The following is a 19,512-nucleotide window of genomic DNA, read 5'->3' as shown; positions in this document are numbered from 1 at the left end:
TCTTCAACTAACCTGAGACCTTGAGCCCCTACTGTTGGACAGTAGTGCTTGATGAATGTCTTGAAACATAGATCCTCTCCTGGTAAATTCTTCTGAATCAATTCCCCAGCAGTGAGCAAAGCTATGGATGTAACTCATTAAAGCTCCTCTAATAGGCAACTTGCTTTCCAGAAAGGTTTTACATATCCAGTAACAGTGTATCAAAATGTCTTCTCTGTCGGTTGAATTAAAAGGATTGTTTTTACTCTGTGCAATGTGTTATCTCTGTTTTAATCTAGCTGATTGGTGACCTAGATTATGAAAATACAAGCAATCTAGCAGCTGGCAATACGTATGCTGTGATAATCCAGGTTCAGGATGTTGCCCCTCCTTACCACAAAAGCAAGTATCATTTTTATCGACTTCATGAAGCTTTATTTCAGGTAGCAACAACTAAACTGTGCTAGGCAGTACTCGGTATTGGGGTAGGCATTTGTGTTCAAAAGGAGACCTCAGAAACCCAAACACTTGGGAATCAGCCCAGCCTCCTTCTGTCCTTTGCCAGGCACGTGTAACCGGTCTCCAGGTCCTTTCTCCTGCCCTGCCCCCATCTGCTAGCAGTGCTAGAATGCAGAACCTCTTCTTTCTTGGCTCAGTTATAACACTAAGAGTCTTTGAAGGATCTTTCTGTCTGGCTTTTGTCTTGCCCTTTTCCGGGGCACACTCCGCATTCTGACAGTTATTTTCAGGAAATGCAAATACCATTATATCACTTCTTCGCTGAAAGCCCTCCAAGTGTCTCCCGGTAGCTGTCAAGTTCAAATTCAAAGTCTCTGGCTTGGCACACAAGGACCTTCATCTCTGGCCCCTGCCTGACTCTCTGGTTTCAGCTCTGGTTGCCCAGCCCTAAGCTCCCCCTTTTTCCAACAAGGCCACCAGCTTGCAGTTTTCCTGCGAGAGTCGTGCAGTTCTATACTTCAGTATCCATGCGCATGCCCAGAACCCCCCCCCCCCTCACCCCCACTCCACCCTGGCCCCATTTGTGTAACTCTAAATATCCCCGTGAGCCAGCCTGCCCTTCCTCTGGTGTCCACAGTGACCTGTACATGTATTTAGTAAAGGGCCACTGCCCTATGCATTGTGAAGGCAGGACCCACCAGGTCTCATTCACCTTGCACCCCCTTTATTTTGCTCAGAGCTTGGTACACAGCAGGTGCTTTAAACGTGGTGAATAAACATATGAGTGAGAATGGGGCATTACAATTAAAAAAATTTTTTTTCTATCTCTGCTTTTAGATAACATCTACATTTACATCCTCACGGAGCCAGAAAATGAGTTTCCTCTTGTCTTTGATAGCCCGTCCTATGTATTTGATGTGTCAGAATTAAGGCCAGGTAAGTAGCAGACAAGACCAGACCCCAGTGCTCTTGATAGACTCCTCCATCCAGACGTGCCCTTAGCAGAGGGGAAGTTCCCTCCAGCACAAGGGCCCCGCGTGGTGTTGTGCACAGCAACTCACAGCTCATCCGTGTTTATTGCACCTCTTATTTCTTTTTAAATTGTCCTTACTGCTGAGGAGCCCTTCAGGTGAAACCTAGATTTTGAAAACTATTGTTTAAACTGCATTTCTCCAAACCCCTGATTGCTTCCTTGTCTGCGTGCCTGATTCTGCTAATCTTCCCTTTTTTGTAGCCTAAGTTTTCCCTTGGTCTCCACTGTGATTTTTATCCAGCTTGCTCAGAGAATAGAAATTTAAAAATAGAGAAAAGATTTCCCACTTGTAGGTTTCCTTCATTTAAAAACAAAATAAAGACATTTTATCTCCCATAATAGGATTCCCTGTTTTTGCCCTTTGTTGACACCTTGATTTCTCTCTTTTTTTTTAAAGAAAACTTACTTTTTAAAAAGTTTGGTTTTTTAAAATTTTTTAAATGTTTCTTTTTTTATTTATTTTTGAGACAGAGAGAGACAGAACATGAGCAGGGGAAGGGCAGAGAGAGAGGGAGACACAGGCTCCAGGCCCCAAGCCGTCAGCACAGAGCCCGACGTGGGGCTCGAACTCATGGACCATGAGATCATGACCTGCACCGAAGTCGGATGCTCAACCGACTGAGCCACCTAGGAGCCCCTAAAAGTTTATTTATGTGTTTTGAGAGACAGAATCCCGAATCCCTGCGGAGCCCATCTTGAGGCTAGAACTCATGAACCGTGAGATCCCGACCTGAGGTGAAACCAAGAGTCAGACTCTCAACCGACTGAGCCACCCGGGCGCCCCTCCTGACATTAAGTTTTAAACAAAGCATAAAAAGAGGGTCTGAAGAAAACCTTTTAATTCCTTATACCTTACCCAGTGACCAACAAATGCAGCGGTAATAGTCTTCTTATAAATTTACAGATCTTATTACAATTATGGATTACCTCCTTTGGGTCAAGCACTTAGTGCTGGGGCCATATAGTTAAATAAGGGGTGTCACCCCTTGAGGAGTGCAATATATGAGAAAAATCTTCTACAAAACAAGCAAGCCAGAACTCCAGCAGCCCCACCAACAAGCTTTGTAAAATAAACAATATGGAACAGTATTTAAAATTCTCTACTCCAATCATCATCAATTGCTAAACCCTTTTAAAAATTGTTTCTTTTCCGGGGTGCCTGGGTGGCTTGGTTGAGCATCAGACTTCGGCTTAGGTCATGATCTCGTGGTTTGTGAGTTCGAGCCCCACATCGGGCTCTGTGCTGACGGCTCAGAGCCTGGAGCCTGCTTCGGATTCTGCGTCTCCCTCGCTCTCTGCCCCTCCCCCGCTTACACTCTGTCTCTCTCTCTCTCTCTCTCAGAAATAAATAAACATTAAAAAATAAAAATTGTTTATTTTTTATCTTGTTTATTATAAGAGCAATTCATGCTCAACACAGAAAATTTGAAAGTTGCAGAAGACATTTAGACCACAGGGCAGCAAAGTGAGGACCTATGAAAATGGTCTTTGCTGTGTTGCTTATGATCACATCATAACTGGCAGGCTTGGAGTCTATATAAAGGCATAGATTGTCTTTTACACCTTACTCTACTGCTTGGATCTTAGGGCCAGTTACCCAGTGGGTGTTCATTAGTGTGATTTAATTTTAATAGAATAGAAGACATAAAACATACAGAGTTCGAACAGCAAAGAGACCTCCAAAGAGACCTTCTTTCTGCCCTTGGCAGTGAGAATGTGTGCTCATGGAGCCTCCCCTCACCCCCCAAAGCAGTACTAATCTCAGGTGCTTTATTCTTCCAGCTCGAACCCGGGTTGGACAAGTGCACGCCACTGATAAAGACCTCCCCCGCAGCCGCGTCATGTACTCCATTTCCGCCGGAGGGGCCAGCTTCCAGTCCCCAAACATATTTTGGATCAATCCCCGGACAGGAGAACTCCAGCTGGTGACTAAAGCTGACTACGAAACAACCCCCGTCTATATTCTCAGAATCCAGGCCACCAGCAGTGAGGACACAAGCTCAGTCACGGTGAGTGGGGCTGTTGGTGTGTTCATAGCAGCCCGACTGGCTAACGTGGGCTCTCTCTGGCACCTTCCGTGGCTGTAGCAATGAGGAACCTTAATGGAGCCCATCCTGCAGGTGTAACAGGAAATGTCTAGTGGTTTCCAGGATGGCACACACGGACACACCTAGCAGAGCCCAGGAAATAAAGATTGGCATCCGTAGACCCAAGGTGTGGCATCTGTAGACCTCTTGGGAGGTCACCAAGATTAATTAGTGCTGTGTGGGGCAAGCTTCCGTCTGCGGATCTCTCTTTGCTTTTGCAGTGGGCATAGGCTAGCAGTGGGATGCGTACATCCAGAAGTGGGATGTGGTACTGTAGCCCTGCGTTTCCCCCCTCCTCGGTAGTTTTGTCATGTTCCTACCCCACCTGCATTGCATCAGATAGGGTAGACCTTAAAATGATGCACCTTGCCCAGGGCCATGCTGGTTCTCAACTTTTGGTGTTGAGCATCTGGTTAAATGCAGATTCTGAGTCCGCAGGTCTGAGTAGGCCTCAGAATTTGCATTTCTAACACGCTTCACGTGATGCTGATGTAGTTGGTCCGTGGCTGCCCTTTGAGTAGCTAGGGTTGAAGAGGTCTGTGCTGTCTGTGGTTCGGATTATCCGAAGGTAATATGATGTCCACAAAGACGCAACTATTTCTTGGTCTTTCCCATCAGTAAACTGAGGAAGCATAAGGCAACATAGACTCATAGCTAGCGGCAGGCAGCCCCGTGTGACACAGGGAACAACTGCTTCAGTCAGGAGACGGAGTTCATTTCTCAACTTTGATCCCAAGTTTCCAAGGGGGGTCTGAGCAACACTTATCTTTGTGTCCCAATTTCTCTCTCTCCTAAATGGAGAGCCACCTGATAACCCATTGCCTGAATAGTCCAGTCCCTCTGATGAGTGGCTTTGAATTAACGGGACACGTTTTTAATGATGTGTGAGGCTCGGCATTGCTAGCTGAGCAAAAGACGGGCCAAGTTGAAGATAATTGTAGTGTTTGTTAGGCTGGGTTTTTGAGAAAAAATGAATGGACTCCACTTTGGGAGCTAACTAGAGTGAACATTTCAATTTATTCCCGGGCTCAGAAATAGCTGAAATCCCCAAATTTCAAAGGTAGAATGAATACGATTCAAAATTCATAAGCCTTTAAAAAGGGTGATGATCACATACGTCCCTTTCAGGGCTGACGTCCTGTGATTCTGTGCTGGCAGGCGTCCCAGGCCGTATTCCAATTCACCAAGCATAAAAGGCGACGATGAAGGAGAATAGGCTGGCTCCTGCTTGTGACAGGTTAGGGCCACCAGCTTCGAGCGGTGCTAATAGTCCAGGTTACAGATGAGATCCTGGCTTAGCCCGGTTGACTCCTTCTATCCCAGTGGTCCTCAATCCCGGCTGCATATTAGAATCAGCTGGAGAACATTTAAAAAAGTGCCTGGGCCCCACCCTCCAGAGAGTCCAGTTCGTTTGGTCTGGAGAGGTCCCATGAAAGTGGAGCCAGGGCCGAGAACCATTGCTCTATGATCCAAAGTTAAAGACAGAACCTCCCATTCACAAGGGTGATGGGCAAGGAAGTATAGAGCATCACCGTAAATTTACAATCATTACTGGGAAAACCACTCAGCATCATCTGGGGGTGAGCCCATGAGTCTGGATGCATTTGTCGGGGGCGGGGGACAGACCTGAGTTCAAATTGCCTGAACTGCGACACTCACCAAACTGAACGGCCTGAAGTTCCCCTCCCTAATCTCTCTAAGCCTCAGTTTCCTCATCTGTAGAATGGGAATAACCATATTTTCTATCTCAGGCGAGGTTCAATGAGCTGGCTCACCAAAAGCGCATAGCCTGGTGCCTGGCACACAGAAAGTTCTCAGTGAATTTTAGCTGTTAACCACGGCCACCTTCTTGCTGCTCTAGGTAACTGTGAACGTCCTTGAAGAAAATGATGAAAAGCCAATTTGTACCCCAAACTCTTATTTCCTGGCCATCCCAGTGGGTTTGAGAGTTGGCACAAACATTCAGAATTTCAAGCTGACGTGTACTGACCTTGATTCCAGTCCCAGGTCTTTTCGTTACTCCATTGGCTCAGGTACGCTGTTTCCAAGGGTCCTGGTGTTGGAGGCCTCAGCGGCTGTTGAGGGAGAAGGGGGTCTGTGCTCACACACGGATTTGAGCACAGTGTGTGTGGGTGGGGGTGTTTTAAGTGAGAGAAGCAGGGATGAGGAGCGTCATGGTCGTGTGCCTCATAACTCCTCACTCAGGCTTCCCTGTCTCACCTACCTCTTCCCAGGCTCCCATCCATGGTTGCCCAAAGGCTGAAGGAAGAGTGAACCCCATTGATGGCACCCCCATCCTCTACAATTCCCAGCCCATCATTATTCGTGATTCATATTAATGTAGTTTTAAAAAAATTGTTTTTTTGGTCCATCTCCTCAACCACTTCTTTCCTGCAAGCTAGTAGTGGGGGCAGGGAATCCCAGTCCTCTCTCTGGATAATAATAGATTAAATAGATTAAATGCATTTTGAAACGTGTCCTCAGGAATTCTCTTCTACTCCATTCATTTTCTCTCTTTAAAAATATACCACTGTGGGGGAAAAAAAAAGAGCACCCCTCAATGGAAATTAGACAAAAATAGCTCATCTAATGAAATGCTGGGGCCAGAGACTTAAACCCAAACAGGCAGAGCAATTCCAGGTGAGAGAGTAAAAATCCATTTCGGCTGCTGGCTGAGCCCTGGCAGAGCAGAAACTCCAACAGCAAGAAGCCTCTCGAGCAGGCCGTGTCACAAAACCCAGGGGCAGAGACTGCCTGGAGACTGCCATTGCCGAAGATGAAAATAATCCATACTGAGAACCCTCAGGCCTTGATGGAGCTCTTCACTGCTAAGGGAGTAAAAATTGCATCATCTCCTGCTCCATTTACTGGTTTTCAGTCGGTAATAAGTCTGGAGCCACCAGAGGAATGAGCAAGGACTGCTCGGTGGCAGCCTTTCCGCCCTGGGCACTCGAAGCTGTGAGCCTTGGGCCCCAGCTGAGCTGTGGGGGAGGCGGGTGTGGGGTAGATTCAGGAGGACCCGGGACTGCAACCCTTGCCAAACTGGGAGGTACCTTCCTTTGGGGGATCCATGGACATCTGCCACCAGTGTGGCCAGCCAGGTTCCACGAAAGGCCACGGAGTGAACTTGGCTCATGGCTGGAGACGTGGCCCCCTCTAGCCTCTTCCCTCCCACCCATTGGTTTGAGTGTGAGTTACACAGCGTTACCAAATAAAGGCTGACAGCAAGAACTGGCTAGAGAGGCTGCCCCAGGATTATTAAATCTCCGCCTGGTGTGCAGGAAGATGGCAGCCATTCTCCTGGAACAGGTGTGGTGCTGTTCTTTTCTGCTTTGTTCCTGTCACAGCCACACTCTTTGTGAGCAAGAGTTTCCCTGTACCCGTGAGGTCTCTGGTGTGGTTAAGGCCCATGTCTTATCACTGACCTGACTCTGGTGCATCAGAAACACCAGTCTACACTTGAGGTGTGCGTGTTTGAGGAAACGATGGAATGCGGTGTTCTTCTAAGCCCTTGTTTTTCTCCCTTTTCTTCCTTTCCCCCCAATCCTTGTCTCACATCTCATTTAGGCAATGTCAACAGTCACTTCACCTTCTCTCCCAGCGCTGGGTCCAACGTGACAAGCCTGCTCCTTGCAACACGCTTTGACTATGCCAGTGGGCTTGACAAAATCTGGGACTACAAACTACTCATCCACATAACTGATGGCAACTTGCTGTCTGGCAGGAGGAAAGCTAAGGCTCGTGTTGAAACAGGGACAGTGATGCTGAGTATTAGCGTCATTCCTGACCCAACCACAATTGCCACCACAACCTCCAGGGTAAGGGCTTTGGAACCTGGACTCCCCACATACATCCCTTGTGATTTACATAGATGGAGCCCCGGGACCCAGAAGAAATATGGGAGGGGCCGAAAAGAGTTGAGGTGTTAGGATGTTGCCAGGAATGCCAACAATGCAAGAGAGAGAGAGGGGGGGGGGGCTGGATTGGAGTCATCACTGGGTGGTAAACAAAAGATCTGAGTGGGGCACCTGGGTGACTCAGTCCGTTAAGCGTCCGACTTTGGCTCAGGTCATGATCTCACGGTTCGTGAGTTCCAGCCCCGCATCGGGCTCTGTGCTGACAGCTTAGAGCCTGGAGCCTGCTTCAAATTCTGTGTCTCCCTCTCTCTCTGCTCCTCCCCTGCTCATGCTGTCTCTCTCTCCTTCAAAAATAAAAAAATAAAAAATAAAACATTTAAGATCTGAGTGAGACCTTGGACTTGTAGAACCTATGTTGGGAAAGAAGGATGTGCATTTATGCACCAATTTATGATAGGTCAGGTATTGACCACCTATGGTGCTTGTGGCACAGGAGCCAACTTTCATGGGCCTGCAGCCAGCAGCTCCCTTTACAACCCCTTCTGTGCTTGTTCTTAAGAGCCATTGCAAGTCAGTGTCCATAAAGGCAGGTAACTGCCAGGTATATTCTTCTCCACTTATTTTGAAGAGTCCCTGTGTGCCAATCTGTACCTACTCCCCGCCTCTATTCTAAAAGAAGTCATTGGTTCGATCTACAAATATTGACTGAATACTTATAATATGCCAAGCGCTTTGATGAACAAGCCAAAAATGATCTCTGCTGTCATGGAGCTTATAATATAGGTCAGTGGTCCCCAGACCATCAGCAACAGCATCACCTGGAAACCTGTTAGAAATGCCAATGCTTAGGCCTACCCCAGAATATTGAAAAGGAGTTACACCTCGCCCAATGTGATCATCACCATGACCTCCAGGGAAAGATGTTGGGCCCTGGAGTCCCCAACCACATCCCCAGAACTACTGGATCAGAAGCTCTGGGAGTGGAGCCCAGTGATCTGTGTTTTTAATAAGCCTCCAAGGGGATTCGATGTGCACTAAAGTTTGAGAGCCACCGATCTTGAGAGGGAGACAGATTACAAGCAGGTATCGAAATGAGCACATTAAGTACAGATTGCAGTAGATGGTAACAAGAAACAAGCAGGCACCATAATCAGACCAGGGTGTGAAGGAAAGGAGAGGCTTGGAATCTGACAATAGGATTATCTCCCCCTGCTCCTGGGAGGGACTGGTTTATATTTATGCTGACTCTTTTGTCCCCTTTCCTCCTGCTCCTAGTTAAGTTGTGCCCTTAGTCAGCGGTCCCACACTTGCAGTATCCTAGAAGACAAGTAATCAGAACCTTAGACAGCTACCTGTGACAGGCGGTCAAATTCTGCTTGTCCGAGCCCCACCAGGAGCTGGTCAGTGCCAATTTCCCATGTGCCGGAGTCAATCTTACCCCAACGGATGGAGGCATAAGAAAGTCTTAAGGGCTTTCAGGTGTGGTACGAGCCAGTGACTCCCCTGAGTAAGGAGTTTCCACCTTTTGGGGATTTACAACCTGACCCAACTGTGACATCTCCAGCCCCGAAATCTCCATAATTTATTTGTTATCTATCTCCCTCTCTAGGAAGCCAATGCCAAACTTGGGGTTTCACTGTGATGTCGGCCCCCTCATCTGGCAGTGTAGCTTGTAGTGAGTGAGCACTGAAAAGCCTACAAAGTGTTAAAAAGAACAGCTTTTGTGGCACATGCCTTCCCAGTGAGAGACAATGGCTGTATCAGTCCCGGGGTGAGGCCATGATCTGGCAGGAAAAAAAGCCAATGGGATCTTTAGCGTTTGGGAAGAGGGGAAAGAGAATAAAAATAGGCTTGGAGCTGCTTTTCAGTTTCCTAAATTTTCTGGGTTTTGATCTCATGGGTGCTTGGAAAGACTATAAATAAGGTGATGGGTTGGTTGCAGCAAGAAGTCTGAGCACACAGATGCCTGGTGTAGACAGCAGGAACAAACAGCAGAATCAACACTCAGCACGAGACAGTGCTGATGTCAAATATGTCACCCGAAACCACCCTCCACTCACCGTCCCCCACTCTGTCATTCAAGCCGCAGGTCATCCGCCAGGTCCTGAGAAAAAACGTTTATTCTTCATCAGCATGGTATGTGCCTTTCATCATCACTTTGGGCTCCATGTTGCTTCTGGGCCTCCTGGTGTTCCTGTTTGTCCAGTTGGTCAAAGCCATCCACAGACACTGTCCCTGTAAGGCTGGGAAGTACCAGAAAACTCTGTAAGTTGCCAGCGGGCTGGGCCCTTTCCACCACTTCCTTTAGGACATTGTTTCTGGGGCTGTGGGGAGAGGGAAAGGTGAGAATTAGGCTCTCTCCACGGGACAGAGAGGGGCAGAGAGGGCAGCTGGCACGAAGGAAGGAAAAGTGGATGGGGGGAGGGGATCCCAGCGCCGCGCACCCCCCCCCCCCCCCCCGCCTCAGTCCTGGTACCCTCTTCATCACCTGTGGGGCCAGGAAACGCCTGCTTGGTTTTCCTGGGCACTTGCTCTGTCCTTGATGCGTTCTCAATGAAATTGGGGCTTCAACCCCTTGGTGACCTTGCCCTGGATAAAAGCTTCAGGAAAAAAAAAAAAACACCAAAAACCTGGTTGTGAGTAGTGAAGGAATATGCTGTGCTGTTATTTGTAGAATATTTAAAGGATGGGATGGAATTAGAGGAAGCGCAGAAAACTGATAAGGGAATTAAGCTCTTGGCTCCAGTGACTCACTGGGCTTTTGTGTGACTAAATAATCATTGTTCTTTTGCATGTGACCCCAATCTCTCACTCTCAAGGGCTGTCAGTGGAGGCCTATTTCCCCTCCCTCCTGTTCCCTCCTGTTCCCTCCTGCTCCCTCCTGCTCCCTTCTGCTCACTAACCCGCCTCTTACCCTGTACTCCGTGGAGTGTCTCTTACTGGCTGAAGTGAGACATCAGAGAGAGCACTCAGTTGTCCCACACTTCTCCAGACCCAGTTTCTTGAGTCTCAGAGGCTCCTGCAATGACAGCATGATGGTTCTGAGCCCGGGATTTGGAGAGAGACATGGCCTGGTTTGGATCTGGGCTTTAGACAAGTGAAAACCTCTGTGAATCTCAATTCCTTATTTGAGGACTAAACAATGAAATGAGCAAAATCAAAGAAAGCACTTAGCACCATTCCTATACTTAATATAATATTTTTTAAAAAGTCTTCTTGCATCATTTTTTTGTGGCTGAGTCCCAGTGAGCTCAGGATTCCAGATTCCAAGTTCAGCTCCACGTTCAACTACCTCAGGGGGTCGGAATCTGAGTTTTGGCAAAACGGGGGGCTGATAAGATGTCACATGCCTTTTAAAGGTATTTTGAAGATTCACTAGTACTGTCAAATCGTGTAAAACCTACGGATGAAAAGACTGTACCAAAGTATAAGGCATTAGCATAAAGATGTGCACTGCATCTTGCCATATTTATCGGGGAAGTTTGTTGCTATTGGCAACCTTGACTTCAAGGTAAGAAATCCTTGAGCAACTGCTGAAATTAAAAGAGGCATTTTTGTTTGGGCTGTACTCGCAAATTGATTTGGAAGAAGAAAATAATTCCAAAAGAGTGACACTTAATCTTGTGAGGATGGTGGTGTTCCATAATGGGATTTGGGCGGAAGTTCTTAAAGGGAGTCATCCAGTAGACACTGCAACTCTCAAGCAATTTATGGTTAAGTGTACCTGGAACCTGGTTGCCCTCACTTACATTCTAAATGGGAATTGTTTTCAACATGGTTGACTCAAAAAAGAAAAACTAGCTCGTAACACAGACCCAGGCCTGGCCTCTCTGGAAATTCGTTGCACCCTGTGGCTGCCAACGTTTATCCAACAGCAAAGAACAAAATTAGAGTCACAGACCCAGCAATAGCACTACTAGGAATTTATCCAAGGGATACAGGAGTGCTGATGCATTGGGGCACATGCACCCCACTGTTTATAGCAGCGCTTTCAACAATAGCCAAATCATGGAAAGAGCCCAAATGTCCATCAACTGATGAATGGATAAAGAAGATGTGGTTTATATATACAATGGAATACTACTTGGCAATGAGAAAGAATGAAATCCTGCCATTTGCAGCAACGTGGATGGAACTGGAGGGTATTATGCTGAGTGAAGTAAGTCAGTCAGAGAAGGACAGATATCATATGTTTTCACTCATCTGTGGAACTTGAGAAGCTTAACAGAAGACCACGGGAGAGGGAAGGGGAAAAATAGTTACAAATAGAGAGGGAGGGAGGCAAACCATAAGAGACTCTTAAATACAGAGAACAAACTGAGGGTTGATGGGGGGGGGGGGGGCGGGCGTGCAGGGAGAGGGGAAATGGGTGATGGGCACTGAGGAAGGCACTTGTTGGGATGAGCACTGGGTGTTGTATGTAAGTGATGAATCGTGGGAATCCACCCCCAAAACCGAGAGCACACTGTAGACACCGTATGTTAGCCAACTTGACAATAAATTATATTTAAAAAAACTAAGAGTCACAGAATCATGGAACCCAAGGTTATCATGGGAAGGGGCTCAGCATCCACCCCCATGTCTTCATGTTATAGGAAAACAGGGTTTAACTGCCAGCCCTTGAAGCTTCCTGCTGTGAGCCAAGCCTTCTGCTCCAGCTGGCTGCTGGGGAGAGACAGGAGGCAGGAGAATTGCCAGGCAGGCTGGTCATGCCCTCACCTGTGCTGTCAGAGAAAATGTATCCCCTGATGTTCTATAAAGCAATAGTTTTCAAACTTTGATCGAACTCCCAGAACCTCTTTAGTACCAAACCAACGGCGACGGAACTGCTGTGTTTGGAGCAGGGGTGGGAACCCGGTCTTCATTTTAGTGCCCATGGCTGGCCCCTCTTTTAATCAGTCCCTGAATCCCAAGGAATAGAGTTGCCCAGAGGCCCCAGGTTATCACATGTGCGCCAGTGTAGGTTACTCTTAGGTTAATTCTTGTCCATCCCTCTTCTTCCCTCTGCAGGGTGAAGAAAGGAGGTATGTACCAGGCCTATTCTCTTTGTTTGTGGCTCTCGCTATTGTTGATTTTTGCTTGCTCTGTTGTACTAAATAAAAGGGTTCCAACCTGGCAGAGAATCAGGGTGCAGTTCTGTCTTGGTGAGTTTTCAGTCACATCATCTGTGGGTGAAAGAAACAGAGGTCAGAAGTAGCTGCAGAAAGGGAAGGGCGGGGTGCATGGTGCCATCAGTGTGTCAGATCTCTCTTGTCATTTTATTTTTTATTTTTTAAATTTTTATGTATTTTGAGAGAGAGAGAGAGAGAGCACGCAAGCAGGGGAGGGGCAGAGAGAGAGAGAGGGAGAGACAGAATCTGAAGCAGGTTCTGTGCTCTCAGCTCAGACTCTAACACAGGGTTCCATCTTGTGAACTGTAAGATCATGACCTGAGCCGAGACTAAGAGTCAGATGCTTAACCGACCAAGACACCCAAGCATCCCTCGGATCTCTCATGTTAGTCCTGCCTGTTCCCTACCCAGAGTTGCCTCCACTCAGCTGAACTTCAGCACCTAAAGGTCTGTTCCCCTCCAGCGGGACAGGAGTGAATTGTCTGTGAGTTAAACACAGCGTCTACTGTGCTGCTGCACGTGGATGCGTGTGGCTCCTCTTGAGGACAGCCGATGCTCTGTATTGGACAGATGCCTCTTTTTCAAGAACAAATGGCACTTTATGCTCAGACTGTAATGGATTTGGTCATTTCCACAAGTTATTTGGATCAGGCTTGTCAGAAAGGGGGGCTGGGTGCAGTCGGATGGGCAGGGAGAGCTGGGACTTTGGATGAGTTGAGCGAGGTCCATCTGGATAACTCCAAGCCTGAGGGGATGTCCGCACCCAGCCCCAAAAGTTGCTGCCTCAAGGGGAATCCAGGCTATGGGAAGAGACAGGACAGAGAACTGGAAAGTGTGTATGTTGTTGTTGTTTTAGAGAAAGAGGGAAAGGGGGAGAGAGAAAGACTCTGAAGCAGGCTCAACGCAGGGCTCGATCCCAGAACCCTGAGATCTGACCTGAGCTGAAATCAAGAGTCAGATGCCTGGGGCGCCTGGGTGGCACAGTCGTTTAAGCATCTGACTTCAGCCAGGTCACGATCTCGCGGTCCGTGAGTTCGAGCCCCGCGTCAGGCTCTGGGCTGATGGCTCAGAGCCTGGAGCCTGTTTCCGATTCTGTGTCTCCCTCTCTCTCTGCCCCTCCCCCGTTCATGCTCTGTCTCTCTCTGTACCAAAAATAAATAAACGTTGAAAAAAAAATTTTTTTTTAAAAAAGAGTCGGATGCTTAACCAACTGAGCCACCCAGGCACCCCAGGAAAGTGGATTTTTAAAAAAAGATTGCTTTAATCACTCACCCCATAGGCAGGCGCCTCTGACAAGCACAAGGCACGTCTAAGCAGGGTTAGAAATCTGATTATAGGGGCGCCTGGGTGGCGCAGTCGGTTAACCGTCCGACTTCAGCCAGGTCACGATCTTGCGGTCCGTGAGTTCGAGCCCCGCGTCAGGCTCTGGGCTGATGGCTCAGAGCCTGGAGCCTGTTTCCGATTCTGTGTCTCCCTCTCGCTCTGCCCCTCCCCCGTTCATGCTCTGTCTCTCTCTGTCCCCAAAATAAATAAACGTTGAAAAAAAATTAAAAAAAAAAAGAAATCTGATTATAATGGTTATTGATCATATCAAATGAAATGATTTTAATGAGAGCTTCACAAACTGTCACCCACCACCCTAGCTACTTTTTTTTTTAAAGGGCATAGAGAATGGATGCAAAGAATCCCCACATTATGAACAAATGTATCAACCAGATCTTTCTGATCTTTCATTAAAAGGCTAATTTCCCAGGTCCAGGAATAGCAATAAGTAGGAAAAGAGTAAAATCGTTTTTAAAATTCTGTGTATTATTATTGTTGTGTGTGTGTGTGAGTGTATTTTTCTGAGAAGGTAGAAAGCTGTCAATAAACATGTCTACAGAGAACTAGCTCCTTGTCATGTCTGCAATACTAAGTTCAAAGCCTGTTTAAGAGAAATCCCATTGTGGAGGTAGAATTTTAAGGTCAATTTAGTGTCCAAGAAGCTTCACTTCTGTCTGTTCTATTCCCTGCAGAAATGAAGAATACAAAGAGAGGGGTTTTGGTGGTAAGTGTGCTGGCCATGGGGCAACAGGCTTGGGTGATGTGTGGTGGGGCACTCCCGTCCCCTTTCAGGCAGACCCTGCCACAGCCCCACGGGGGTGGGGTGGGGGGAGGTGGTATTTATCATTCAGGGAGACGCTTGCATTTGGCCACTGGAACAGATTGCTGTGTGACGAGCTCCTGATAGAATTTGTTCCCTCCACTGAACATGTCTGCTGATATATTTGCAGAAGAACTGGATTTCATAAATATGGAATAGTGGTGTTTATTATCTACACCAGCTCTCTGGGAGACTGAGCTGGGGGAGAAGAGCTGAAGACCACAACTGGAACTTCAGCCTTCAGTGGGATTTATTTTTTTCTTGCTGTTCCACAACCTTGAGGAAAAGTGATGGAGGCAGAACATTGCTTGGGTCAGGGGTCGGCTCTGCACAGTTGTCTGTATGATCTTGCAGACTCCCTTGGCCTCTTTAAGCTTTAAATTCCTCATCTGGAAAATGGGAGCAACACCTGCCCTGAGCTTGCAGGTGGGGAAATATTTTGAAAGTTGTTAGAGTCACATAAATGCAAAGTGATACAAGATAGTTGGAGAGTCTCCCCCCACCCTTACCTCCTTGTTTTTCTTTCTTTCTTTCTTTCTTTCTTTCTTTCTTTCTTTCTTTCTTTCTTTCTTTCTTTCCTTCTCTTTTTCTTTCTTTCTTTCTTTCTTTCTTTCTTTCTTTCTTTCTTACTAAAATTTTTTAAATTTATTTTTAATTAAAAAGATTTTTAATGTTTGTTTATTTTTGAGAGAGAGAGAGAGCGTGAACAGGGGAAGGGCAGAGAGAGAGGGAGACTTGGAATCCGAAGAGGGAGACATGGAATCTGTGCTGAGGTGTCAGCACAGAGCCCGATGCGGGGCTTGAACCCATGAACCGCGAGATCATAACCTGAGCTGAAGTTGGATGCTTAACTGACTGAGCCACACAGGCGCTCCTATTTTTTTTTTTAAGATTTTTAATTTATTTTGAGAGAGAGAGAGAGAGAGAGAGAGAGAGAGAGAATATTCCAAGCAGGCTCCACACCAGCAGTGCTGAACCCGATGTGGGGCTCCAGCCCACAAACTGCAAGATCATGACCTGAGCTGAAATCGAGAGTTGGATGCTTAACCGACTGAGCCACCCAGGTGCCCCCCTCCTTGTTTTTCTTTACTGAACCTGATCTGCTCACTGAGAAGTGACAGAACTTGAAGGTGACTCCCCAAGTCTCCCTCAGCCCCTGATAATAAGATTTTGTTGTGATCCCGGACCCATACATTTGGGGAATGACATGCACAACGAAGAAGACAGTCCAGGGCACCAGAATCTTTGCCTCAGGTCCATCACCTAAGTGTTTACATGTACGGGCCTGTCTACGAGCGTGAGAAAGAGCTGATCTCTTATCTCCTTAGCCTCATTGTCTAAGGCAATACCCCTGGTGATGCCACTCAGAGAGCACCTTAGAAATATGTAACATTAAATCAATCAATTAAATAAGTAGTCCCCATGACCATAGAAGTGCAGCTGCTGAATTGTTTGAATGGATAAAACCCAGATGGTCTCCACTTCCTCTGTTTTTGGAGTGGAGTAGCCATGGGCTAGTGTGCAGATGATGGCCTGTGTGATGCAAACTGGTGCTAGAAAGGCCAGGAGACTCTGAACACAGTCCTCATCAGCGTGCTAAAGAAGGGCATCACTGGAGGGCACCTTGGGAGGGAAGGGGGTGTTTCCGTGCCGACAGAGGTCAGGTCCTGGAGGGAGGCACAGAGAACAGGGGAAGAAAGAGATAAGGAGCACAAGGCCTCGGTAAGGGGGGCACGCCCAGCGGCAACATTGTATCAGCCGAGGAAAGGGGTCACAGTCATAGCCCAACGCTGGGAGCATGTGAGTGCTCTCCTGTGCCCACCTTGCCCATCTGCCTGACAGATCCCGCTCAGGCAAAGTAGATCTCAGCCAGGGTTGTATGGCATCTCTGCTCCACTTCCCGTGAAGCTGTAGCCTATCATTCACTCAGGGCAGGATGAATGTCCTCCCGCCCTCCCGGGCCCCCAGGGTGTGCCACATTCCCTCTCATGACCTTATCACTCTATATCGTCCACCTGTTGTCAATGGCGCCCACTGATTGCAAGCGTTGTGCAGGCAGTAACCACACCCGTCGTGTTCACTGCTGCATCCTCGGCCTTTAGCACAGCGCCTATCAAATAGGCTAGTGTCAAGAAGGCCCTGGGTAAGGTACTCGGGCTGTGAAGATGAGTGGCCTGGCCCCGGGGGGAGGAGTATAGGGTTGTGCTTGAAGCTGTCTCTTTCTTCTCCATAGGAAACGATCCAGATGAACTCTGTCTTTGATGGAGAAGCCATCGACCCAGGTAATTAACTGGCAATGCCATCCGAAAGGTGTTTTTCACATTCCAGGTTGGTGGAGTCATGGAGGACCCCATCCAATCTCCTGCCCTCAACTCAGTTGGTCCATCATTCGGTTATGTCGCCTGACCTTTCCCGCTGCAACACAGCGTGAGATCACCTCTGAGCAGAGCTGGCTGGCACACGCTCCAGCACATGACCATGTGTGAGGCCTCAGAGGATTTCCACCTGACGCCTCCTGCCCTCTCTTGCCTCCCTTCCCAAATCACAAACCAATTCAGTGGACTGAATTCTGCCTGCTCTTTGGAGCTCAACCACCTCCCCGGTCCTTTCTGAATGCTCCTCACACCATCCTATTGGTAGTGAGAGATAGGGAGAAATGGCAGGCTTGGCTCCTTTTCCCCCTAGATCAGGGCCAAGAATTTCTTCTTGGTCGGCAAGATGAACATAAGGTAAAGCTGGCCTCCAGAGCTCCCGTCACCCCCATGAAATCAGCTCCAAATTTAGCTCCTTTACACACATCCCTCCACTTACAAAGGCTCAATTATAGATGTGAATAAAGGGAAGGAAACCAAACTCGGGAGGCAAGCGTGCTGGCTCCCTGCCACCCTCACATGCGAACGAACGGCTCGGTCCTTCTCGGAAGGATGGCTCCTCTCCAGGAGAGGCTGCTGCTGCTGCTGGAATTAAATTTCCCTCTATTATTAGGTACTTGTTACCATAATGTGCCCACATTAGCATAAGTGCTGGTGGGATCCCCTGCCGAGAGGCCACTCTTGCCGCAGGGAAATGGCAAGAGCCGGGGATCGCCTGAAACTCCAGCTTCTGGGGCAAAAGCCAGGGAGGACCAAGGCTGTTACCTACATTTGTGGGTTGACAGGAAAAAAAAAAAAAAGGCGGGGGCGGGGGGGGGGATGAGCAAATTGAACTAATGTGAATAAACACACCAATTAGTGTCTGCCATGCTGACACAATAAAAATGGCTCCCTTGCACCATCTCAACAAGAGGCCAGACTCAGTGTCCGCATCTACCAATCTCTGCTAACCTAACATAGATAAAAAAGCCCTTTCCTCCTTATGTGGTGACTTCCTTTCTCTATCTGGGATTCCGGGGGCTCTCAAAGCAAACCCTTCAGAACATGATGGGTAACCCCATTAAAAACAGAACTGAATTTATCCAGAACTGACACAGAATTCAAGATTTATGTGGCTTTCTAATCTCACAACCGAGAGCCTGTCCTGAGCCTCCTCACCCAGGGAGGCATGATATTTGCTACCTGTGGGGCTGGAGCCCTGTAGCTCGTGGAAAGGGCGGGCTGGCAAAGTTTGTGCCCTGATTCACACCTCCTAGTGCCTTTCAGCTTTCCCTCGGGGTACGAACTGAGCGGGCTGGAGATGGAGGAAGAGAGCATCCTGAATTCCTTCGTTTATATATGGTGGTTGCGTATTTTTTTCCCTCTAGTTACTGGGGCAGTATATGAATTCAACTCAAAAACTGGAACCAGAAAGTGGAAAGATCCCTCAATCCAAATGCCAAGATGGCAAGAGCCCAGCCCCCACGGAGCTGCTCCAAGTAGACCTGTCGCAGGGGAAGGGGCCGGGCCACCCCGGAGCACCGGCGAGCAAGATGGGCTGAGCGGCAAAGCACAGGTTGAGGATGCAAGCCCCAGTTCCAGAAACCAGGATGGCAAGCTCGGCACCCCCAAGAGCAGAAACACAGCCCTCATGAGCAGGGCTTCCCCCAAACTGCACCCAGGAAAGTAATGGGTACCTGGTTGTGGGGCCCACAGTGCAGCACAGCAAAGGGACTTTGATGGCCCTGGGATGCTGCTTCTCCCTAAATTCCATGAGGGCAGGTGTGGGAGTGCCTTAGGGGTAAAAACATGGTCTGAAGGGACTGGGAGATCCAGGGTCCCAAATGGAATGTTTAAAGCAGACAGGGGTGGGGCGCCCGGGTGGCTCAGTCGGTTAAGCACCCGACTTCGGCTCAGGTCACGATCTCACGGTTCATGGGTTTGAGCCCCACGTCGAGCTCTGTGCTGACAGCTCAGAGCCTGGAGCCTGCTTCTGATTCTGTGTCTCCTTCTCTCTCTGCCCACCCCCAGTCACACTCCGTCTCTCTGTCTCAAAAATAAATAAACATTAAAAAAAAATTTAAACAGACAGGGGCTTGATTATCTAGTTGCCTTTTTCTGAGACAGCACAGGTGAAATTTCTCTCGGGTCTCTGTCCTCTGATCAGATGAACCGTTAGCTATTGGAGGAGGAACCGTGTTTCTTCTTCGTGGTGACTACTGGGAAGCTTCATTCGGTTCACCCCCTAGGAAGTGCTTAGGACTTCCGACATGAATGCTGAGGGCTCCCCTCACACCTGGTTTCATCTCGATTACCTGCCCTTTGTGTAGTATCACTCAGATTGCCTCCCTGATAAATACACTCAAAGCCACACGCCTTTGTAGTCACCTCCGATCTTTTTTGAAAGAAGCAGGCCAGAGGAAAAAAAAAAATGGATGAATATATAATGAGTTATTCATCCAGGAAGAAGAACACACAACGCACACCTTTTT

At 48.0% G+C, this 19,512-nt stretch overlaps 1 protein-coding gene across 1 annotated transcript in view; it reads left to right on the top strand.

Annotated features, from left to right (window-relative positions):
• The window catches only part of CDHR3 (cadherin related family member 3), a 71,447-nt gene extending 52,543 nt beyond the window's left edge, over nt 1-18,904 (top strand). Inside the window, exons 10-19 of the mRNA XM_043589434.1 lie at nt 279-381; nt 1,276-1,374; nt 3,254-3,480; nt 5,420-5,591; nt 7,126-7,376; nt 9,499-9,680; nt 12,426-12,439; nt 14,542-14,573; nt 16,903-16,951; nt 18,409-18,904. Coding sequence (XP_043445369.1) covers nt 279-381; nt 1,276-1,374; nt 3,254-3,480; nt 5,420-5,591; nt 7,126-7,376; nt 9,499-9,680; nt 12,426-12,439; nt 14,542-14,573; nt 16,903-16,951; nt 18,409-18,710 — 1,431 coding nt within the window. The 3' untranslated portion in view covers nt 18,711-18,904. The remainder of the gene's footprint in view (nt 1-278; nt 382-1,275; nt 1,375-3,253; nt 3,481-5,419; nt 5,592-7,125; nt 7,377-9,498; nt 9,681-12,425; nt 12,440-14,541; nt 14,574-16,902; nt 16,952-18,408) is intronic.
• The last annotated feature ends 608 nt before the right edge of the window (nt 18,905-19,512 follow it).

The sequence above is a fragment of the Prionailurus bengalensis genome, chromosome A2 (assembly GCF_016509475.1).
Source record: "Prionailurus bengalensis isolate Pbe53 chromosome A2, Fcat_Pben_1.1_paternal_pri, whole genome shotgun sequence".
Lineage (NCBI taxonomy): Eukaryota > Metazoa > Chordata > Mammalia > Carnivora > Felidae > Prionailurus > Prionailurus bengalensis.
The sequence above is the reverse complement of the archived record's forward strand: the minus strand, read 5'-3'. Positions and strand labels throughout refer to the sequence as shown.